We start from the raw sequence: 9,831 nt of genomic DNA, 5'->3' as shown, positions 1-9,831 counted from the left end.
GCAAGCGCGGAGGCAATGCTCCTAGTTATATGTAAAAGTATATGGATTGACGATAATGAATGAGCAATTGTATCTTGTATCGGAACGTAATTTTAGAGTTTATAGAATTCAGTTCTAGCAGTTCATTATTGATATCAAATTATTCAGTCTAATTAGGGTTTTGATTTTTAACCAGTTTTGGTACCACAACCGATGGCAAGTTTCTGGAATTTCATTGCCTAAAAAGCTGATAAACCAATCACTAATCAGATGTTACACCTACTGAGATAAAATATACATAAAACTTTAATTTATATGAAATTATTTTTAGCTACCAAAATTTTCTTATAAGCAATGAGAAGATTCCCAAATTTAAAAAGACAGAAAGAAAGTGAAAAGGTTTCCCTTTAAAGTCCCACTCCTCCTTTTGTGATATAGAGAAAAACTAATTATGCAAAATATATCACGTACAAAAATGTATTATATTTATAAGATCTTGATATATGGTCCATCCCACCCAATTAAAAAGATAAAATCACGATAGACGAAAAAAACAGAAAATTCAACCACAACCTTCTCTTCTCGTCAAACTCTCATAAACTCTCTCTGAGACATCCGGATTCGAATCTTTAGTGTGTCTGGAAACTCTTCAGGACTGTTAGATAGCTCCGGCAGTGGCGACATGGGCGGTTCAGGCGAGGATGAGAAAGATATGAAAATGGAGGAAATCGGAGAAGTAGGCGGAGGAGGAGGAAACCGGTGGCCAAGACCGGAAACTCTAGCTCTCTTGAGAATACGTTCGGAAATGGATAAAGCCTTTCGTGACTCCACTCTCAAAGCTCCCTTGTGGGAAGAAATCTCCAGGTTTTTTTGTTATATATATTCTGATACATGCATATATATTCATACTGGAAAATGAAATGAAATTTTACGATCTTGTTGTATATACGTTTACACATTTTGCACATGCCTATATTGTCATACTTTCAATAATTTTATTTGAATGATCCTATACAGCTAGTTATATGTTTGTATATATCTTAAAATCTACTTACAAACTACATTTAATTATGTAAAAAACTAGATAAATCTAATCGCAAATTTACATTTAAATATGTAATAAACTAGATACATGATGCATTAATATTTCATACTGAAAAAACATAAACAGAAATTTTATGATCGTTTATATACCTAAACATTTTTGGATATATCTATATTATCATATTTTCGGTATTTTCATTTGAAAATTCCTATATGTTTATATGTATCTAAAAGTATAATTATAAATTTACATTTAACTATCTAGGAAAAATATATTTTTGTGATGTTTCTTACGGTGTTTATTGTTTGATAAATAATTAGGAAAATGATGGAGTTTGGTTACAAAAGAAGTGCAAAGAAATGCAAGGAGAAGTTCGAGAACGTGTACAAGTACCACAAACGTACCAAAGAAGGTCGTACCGGAAAATCCGAAGGCAAAACTTACCGGTTTTTCGAAGAGTTACAAGCTTTGGAGGCTCTCAATTCCTATCCACCCGAACCCGAGTCACAACCCTTAAAATCTTCTACAGCCACCACGACCGTGACAACAACCACTTCTTTGATACCGTTGAACCATCATCAGGTTAGTGTGAAACCAATCGCCACAAAACCTACCTTCCAAGCCAAGCAACCGTCTCCTACAACACCTTTCCCTATATATAGCAACAACCATGCAACTACTATTGATACTGGTTTTAGACCAACTTCAAATGACTTGATAAACAATGTCTCATCGCTGAACCTTTTCTCGAGCTCAACTTCTTCATCTACTGCATCTGATGAGGAAGAAGATCATCATCATCAGGACAAGAGATCGAGAAAGAAGAGAAAATATTGGAAAAGATTGTTTACGAAGTTAACTAAAGAATTGATGGCGAAACAAGAGAAGGTGCAAAAGAGGTTCTTGGAAATTTTTGAGAATCAAGAAAGAGAGAGAATCTCAAGAGAAGAAGCTTGGAGGGTCCAAGAGGTAGCGAGAATCAATAGAGAACACAAAACACTAGTCCATGAGAGGTCTAATGCCGTGGCTAAAGACGCTGCAATCATATCCTTCTTACACAAAATCTCAGGAGGACAACAACAACAACCACGACAGAAACATAAAGTACCACAAAGGAAACAATATCACAGTGAACATTCAATAACATTTGAGAGTAAAGAGCCAAGGCCGGTTCTATTCGATAGCAACCATTCACTATCTCCTAGTTCTTCAAGATGGCCTAAAACCGAGGTCGAGGTCTTAATACGGATAAGGAAAAATCTTGAAGCTAACTATCAAGAAAATGGTACTAGAGGGCCATTATGGGAAGAGATCTCTGGAGGGATGAGAAGATTGGGATACAATAGAAGCGCTAAAAGATGCAAAGAGAAGTGGGAAAACATAAACAAGTACTTCAAGAAAGTCAAAGAGAGCAACAAGAAACGACCTCTTGATTCTAAGACGTGCCCTTATTTTAACCAGCTCGAAGCTTTGTACAATGAAAGGAACAAAAGTGGGGCATTGTCAATATTACCTTTAATGTTGACTCCGCAGCTTCTCCCACAAGAAACGCAGACTGAGCTTAAAACTGATCAGGGGGACAAAGGTGAAGAAGGAGAGAGTGAAGAAGATGATTACGAAAATGAAGATGAAGAAGGAGACAATGAGACAAGTGAGTTCGAGATTGTGTTGAACAAATCATCACCTATGGACATTAACAATAATATTTTCACCTAAATGTTTTTTGTATTCCTCTATATAAACTTATCTATTAAACTACGCAATGGGGTGAAAAAGAACATATACAACAAATGTAAGTAAATGGATTTGATTTTTAGAGTTCCTTTTCGTGGTGTTTTATAAAATAATTAAATTTCTAGATATATATATTACTATGCGTATATCTAATTATAGAACCACAAGGTTCAATGGGATCAACCGATGAAATTTGAATTAAAAATTAGCTCAATTGGTGGGGAGAAGCCAATGGTTAATCAAGCATCCATCTATATCCATGGGTACCGACACACCTAGTAAAAAATTGGACCTACGAATTGATACTGGGTCGTCGCTTTCATCATTTTTTTTTCCTTCGAATATTATTGCAAATTGTGAAATGTTCGTATTCATATTCCCATTATAAATTTACCTAAAATAATCTAATCATAAGTACCGTCCGTGTGGTGGATGGCATTTGTGCGTTTCTTTCTGTAATTTGTGCCTACGCACCACGAGGTGGACCAAACAAAAACACATCATATTCGAATTTGTACAGTATAATTTTTTTTCTTTTAATGAAAAGACTACATTGTCCTTGTAACATTTCAGTAGACATGTGAATTCAGTTAATAATATTTCCCACTCAAATGATATATTCAAAAAAGAACAAAAAGGAAAATAACGAATAAAGAAAATTACACAAAATAGTATATTTGAAGTTCATAAGGTGCATAAATTTCTCATTTAGTATATTGGATTCTAAAAATTTCATTGAAATGAGCTGCAATTTTATTTGGATTCTAATAATTAGACTAAATTTAAATAAGTTTATTATTTACATATAGTTTAATTTTTATCTTGTATTTGAAAATACTACATATATATTTTTAAAATTGGTCTCTAATTTTTTTAACCCATATTAAAAAGATAAATACATACTTATCTTTTTAGAACAAAAAACATTAATAACAAGCAGTCATATTAATTCAAATTCATCAAAGTACATATGTAATTATTCTGTAAAATTAATATTGGGTCGCATAAAATAAACTGATTTTTTCCAAATAATATTCTATACTATTTAGCTTAATATTTTTTATTTTCTCCTTTAATTTTTGTGTATCAAAATTTGATGATTAGTGATATTACAAAGGGTTACAAAAGTATATATTATTGAAAATAGTGATAGTAAAACTTTGCAACTGTAGAAAAGTATAGATTAAAGATGCTTCATGACATAATATAGTTTTAGACAATAGACTTTTGTTTCTCAATCGGTCAATCCTCAGCGCCATGAATCTTCTGCTCAAAATTTATAATGCATGCCCCCTCCCTACACGGCTACACCCCACGAAATGTTGAATCTTTTCCGTGTCAAAACAAATATAAAAGCTAAATTTGATATTATATTATATACAAACTAATTTTTCAAAAATCTATTTATGGCAAAATATAATCACTTTCTTTTTTACTTTCTTTAATATGTCGCTTCTTTTAGGTTAATTAAAGCAAATATTCCTGTAACATCTTTAATCGAAAATGGGATTACAAGATATTTGAATTTATTATTGGTGTGTATGGGATAATAGATAGACGGAGGTTGATTCTATTTCACTTCTAGTTTGAATCCCAATAAAAAGGGTTTAAACTATGATTCAAATTTAAAACAAAGACTAGGGAGAGATCAAAGCTAGAAGCCCAACTTCTTTTGAAATAATCGAAAAATCTGTATTTTTTGTAATATTCATTCCGCTTCAAAATATTTATATTTTAGGAAAATTGTTTCAAAAAGATTCATTTTTATATTTTCAGTGTATTTTTATTAAGCAATAATCACACTTATTTTTTTTATATTTTAGAAAAATTGTTTCAAAAAGATTCATTTTTATTTTTTCAGTTTATTTTTATTAAGTAATAATTGTAATTGTAATTTTTTTTAAAAAAATTAAGTGTGATTATTGAATTTATATTAGATAAATATTATAGGTAATAGTTACTCACAAAAACAATATATTTATAATCAAAATAATAAAATTTATTTTTAAATATTTGAAAATTTTAAAATATGAATAATTTTTAAAACATATAGAATATTAAAGAACTCATCAATTTCAAAGGATTCAATGAAAATATGCTCCAAAATATGTATACCTAGTTTCCATCATTTTCCCCCTTGTACAGTCTATAAGTTTATTTTTAAAAGTGTACTTTTATGTATGAATATACATATTGTTATAAGTAAGACGAGAAAATAAACAATTGATGTATATTATTTCATGAATAATGAATTCTTTATATAAAGATACGACATAATAGAAAATTTTAGTTTGAAACTATATTGAACTTGAAAAATAAATAAACTTTGATAAATAAGTAAATTTAGGATTTTACATATAGGATATAACATAATATTTATAATATATATTCAATATTCGGGTCGTCATCATCGTTGTAGCCCCTCAAAAAGAGACATAGAAATAGAAATTATGGTGATGTTTGGTGACTACTGTAGCTAGCTGCTGTCCACTCTTTTTTTTTTGTCAGCAGCGTAGATAGATTCACGTAGTCTCTGCAAATCAAACTGGTAGCTCCGCATCCATATGGACTACAAACGACCTTTGTTTTCTTGCACTACATGCTAGACTGTCTGTCCTTAAATTTTGCGTACGTAGTAAATGAATGAGCTCTGAACTGTTGATACTTCTCTTCAAGGTCTTGATATCTTCCAAATAACTTGCAAAGCCTGATCATTCTTCTGGTTCTGAAACCATCTTCACCAACTGAGAACAATCCATTGCAAATGTAACTGTATGCATTTCATTGCCCAAATAAGAAACTCTATCTCCGAATGAAATGGTGACTGACTCGCCTTTGTATTCCTCGCTCCCATTAAACCATCAAAACCTTCTACTGTGATATATCGCCTTTGTCCCGAATAGTTATCTTGATTTTTCCAAGATCCATCCATAAAACACCATCTACCTGGGATAGCCGAAACTATTACTTCTCCTGATAACCGAGCTTGTCGGTTCCATGTGTAAGGGAAATTTGTGCTTCAACCCAAAGTAGTGACTCTCACTACAAGAAAACACAAGTTTAGCGAGGAAACTTAACGAAAAAAACTAATCCTCGTAAATTTACATCGACTTTACGAGAAACTTACGAGGAAATATAAAATCAACGTTATTTCCTCGTAAAATAACGACGAAATCATTTTGTCGTAAAGTCGATGTAATGTCACGTGGCTTTTACGAGGAAATACGCTTTCTTCGTAAACTCGACGTAAATGTAGCGTGTACTTTACGGGGAAATATTTTACGTCTACTTAGCGAAGAAATTTTGAATCCACCAACTTTGTAGTTGTAACACGTTTTTCTTTCGGCAACCTAACTAAATTTCCTCGTAAATTCCTAGCAAAATTACAACTACCAGATTCAAAAATTTCCTATAAATATGGACGTTTGAACATCATTTTAAACACACCAACAAGAAAAAAAAAACGTGAAAGAAAAAAAAATGTCGGGCTCCGAGAATATTTTCGAGTTGCGGAGGTGGATGTATATGCATAGAGATGCTAATGGGAGAGTGACGAAAGAATACCTTGCGGGGCTGGAAACATTTATGCACCAAGCAGATTCCACACCGCTCGCCCAAGAAAACGGTAAGATGTTTTGTCCTTGTCGGAAATGCAACAATTCAAAATTGGCAAATCGTGAAAATGTTTGGAAACATTTAATAAATAGAGGTTTCACGCCAAATTACTATATCTGGTTTCAACATGGAGAAGGTTATAATTATGATCAAAATGAAGCTAGTAGTAGTAATAGCAATTTTCAGGAAGAACCGGTTGATCATCATTTGCATAATGAACATAGTTACCATCAGGAGGAGCAGATGGTAGATTATGATACGGTTCATGATATGGTAGCTGATGCATTCGTAGCTCATGATGAAGATGAAGAACCTAACATAGATGCAAAAAAGTTTTATGGAATTTTAAATGCGGCGAATCAGCCACTTTACAGTGGTTGTAAAGAAGGTCTCTCTAAATTTTCGTTGACTGCTAGAATGATGAATATTAAAACTGATCACAATCTACCTGAAAGTTGCATGAATGAATGGGCAGACTTGTTTAATGAGTATTTGCCGGAAGAAAATGTGTCTGCTGATTCTTATTATGAGATTCAGAAACTGGTTTATAGTCTTAGGTTGCCTTTAGAGATGATAGATGTTTGTATCGACAACTGCATGATCTACTGCATCGACACATGCCTTCAGACTTAATGCATGTGATTTGATGGATTTAATCATGAAAAACTATTTATATAATTTGATTTTGTGTAAGGTAATGGGAGTTTGTATTAGAAATAAGAGATTGAGATTATAAGTTAAGGAATTGTGGTTTTAGAATTTGGGGTTTGGAATGGAAAGAATAGATTGATGTTAAAGGGAAGATGGGTTTCGGGTTTGGAATATATGAAGTAGAAAATAAGGAAGATGGGGTTTGGGGTTTCGGATTTTAGGGATTTAAACATAATCCTCGTAATTTCCTCGTAAAATAACGAGGAAATAACGACGTAATTAAAATATAAAGAACGCGGGACTCGTTAATTCCACGTAATCCGAAATCGTCGTAAAGACCTCGTAACCGGAAAACACGGGCCTTGCTAATTCCTCGTAAAATAAAAACAACGGCCTTGCTATTTCCTCGTAAATGAACGACCAATTAGGGACTACCGTTGTAATATTTGAAAAAAAAAGAGAAGAAAGATACTGGAATCACAGGTGGGAAGAAACAAGGCGAGACCTACGTAAGTCTAGCCTTGTCTCCGCCCACATGTGTTCCAGTATCTTCTTCTCCTTTTTTTTCTTTCAAATCTTTCTAATTTGAGAAGCAAACTTGTGAGTAATTATCTCTAATTTGAGAAGCAAATTGGTGAGTTTATCTTTGATTTGAGAAGCAAACTGGTGAGTATTTATAGGAAATTTCCAAAGGGTTTATGACCAATTAGCTTCGTCTCATTCCTCGTAAATAAAAAAGCGGGCCTCGATAATTCCTCATAAATGAACGAGGACGTTACGAGGAAACCAAACACGAGCCTCGCGAGTTCCTCGTTAAAGGGAAGAAGGGTTTGGGGTTTCGAATATATGAAGTAGAAGATAAGGAAGATGGGGTTTGGGGTTTGGGATTTCGGATTTTATGGATTTAAACATAATCCTCGGAAGATGGGGTTTGGGGTTTTGGATTTTAGGGATTTAAACATAATCCTCGTAATTTCCTTGTAAAATAACAAGGAAATAACAACGAAATTAAAAAATAAAGAACGGTTAATTCCACGTAATCTGAAATCGTCGTAAAGACCTCGTAACCGGAAAACGCGGGGCTTGCTATTTCCTCGTAATTTAACGTGGGATTTACGAGGAAACAAAACGCGGGCCTTTGTAATTCCTCATAAATTTACGAGGACATTACGAGGATACCTAATCTCTTATATATACTCGTGAACGCTCGCACTTTCATTTCGTCTCAACTTCCTCTCTATTTCGTAGCAATGGTAACTCTCTCTAATTCCTCTCTAATTTGATTAGTTTAGGATAGATTAGGTGGTTAGTGTAGGAAATTTAGATAGGTTTACGGATTTTATGTTAATTAGTGTTGATTAGGTGGTTACTGTAGGGAATTTAGCTAGAATTATAGAAATTGTTAATTATAGAATTTGTTAATACTGTTGATGTTAACTTCAAAGATTAAATTTTTTTTGCAGGGCATTCGAAAGAACATGCTTACTTCCCATTACAGAGAGTTGTTCGGTGAGCCTGATAGTTGTTTAGACCCGCCTTTTTTGGCACCCGGTTCTTCTTCAGCTCCCGGTTCTTCGGGTCGGAGACTGTCCCTGAGACTCAGTCTTCTCAGAGAGTCTCTCGGTCACCTTCTTCTTGCACCAGCGGTTCCTCATGTGCATCCTCCGATGCCTCCTCCTGTGCCTCCTCCGATGGCTCCTCCGATGCCCCCCGAGATTCATCCCGATTTGATGGTGCATCCGAGTGCTCCTTACTTGCAGTACACTGTTGAGGACCTTCTCGATCAGCCAGGCAGAGAAGGTTTACAAGTCATAGACCCCGACCGACCGGACGGAACTTTGTGGTATGTTACATTAATTATTTTTTTTTAATTCTTTTAAAATTCATTTATAACATTAATAAATAATTTATACTTTAAATTTGTTTTTTCAGGTTTGGGGTTGACGGATGTCTTGCATCGGACGTAACCAACACGATCAAAGGTTACTTCTCCATGCCACATCCGAACTGACGCCGATCAACGTCAGAAAGACGTGGTTCAAAATTTACACTGTAAGTTACTATTAATTAATTATATATACTTTAATTTTTTCATGATTTATATATATTTAAAAAAAACTAATTATTAATTTAAAAATTTTTTTACAGCAAAAATATCATTGGTCCATGGGGGTCAATGAGAGGGTGAGGAAAGCGTTTTACGCGAAGGCGAAAGTTCGCATGTTTGACATGGTCTCCAACTGGAAGGGTGACTGGATCGAGAAGAGGTATGAGCGTGGCAAACCCGCTGAGCTCACCACGGATGTGTGGGATGGCCTCATCTGTTATTGGCAGGATTCTGACGCCATTAGAATTGCCCAGTCTTACTCTGCCTCCCGTAACATGGTAGATGAGCACGGCCACGGGCCGATGCTTCACTCTACTGGCCAAAAACCCCACGCCGGTGTCTGTTTGAAAATGGTAATTAAATATTTTATTTAATTATATTTTAATATATATATATATATATATATTCTAACTTTCTTTAATATTTTTTAGGCCAAAGAGACGGTACAACTCCCGTTTCTTTTGCAACTTTACGAGAGGACCCACAAGAACAAGGCGGACCAATTTCTAGATGGCAAGTCCGAGCAAATCTTCAACGACTTGGTTGCTCGGGTTGACGACCACCAGACCCACCTGAACCAGCAGTCCACCGACGGATTACCCGTCACCTTATCCACACTTGAAGTGGATAGAATTTACGAGGAGGTAAATTTTTTAAAATTTTAATTTTTTTTATTATTCATTTATTTTAATTTTAATTT

General features: G+C 34.1%; 1 protein-coding gene across 1 annotated transcript; it reads left to right on the top strand.

The window, feature by feature from the left end:
- Window positions 1–394: 394 nt before the first annotated feature.
- LOC106367688 (trihelix transcription factor GT-2) lies at window positions 395–2,848 on the top strand. The gene is made up of 2 exons (XM_013807518.3): window positions 395–843; window positions 1,345–2,848. Exons 1-2 carry the CDS (start codon window positions 662–664, stop codon window positions 2,738–2,740), a joined length of 1,578 nt encoding a protein of 525 aa, XP_013662972.2. The 5' UTR covers window positions 395–661; the 3' UTR covers window positions 2,741–2,848.
- The last annotated feature ends 6,983 nt before the right edge of the window (window positions 2,849–9,831 follow it).

Source organism: Brassica napus, chromosome C2, assembly GCF_020379485.1.
Source record: "Brassica napus cultivar Da-Ae chromosome C2, Da-Ae, whole genome shotgun sequence".
NCBI classification, from domain to species: domain Eukaryota; kingdom Viridiplantae; phylum Streptophyta; class Magnoliopsida; order Brassicales; family Brassicaceae; genus Brassica; species Brassica napus.
The sequence above is the reverse complement of the archived record's forward strand: the minus strand, read 5'-3'. Positions and strand labels throughout refer to the sequence as shown.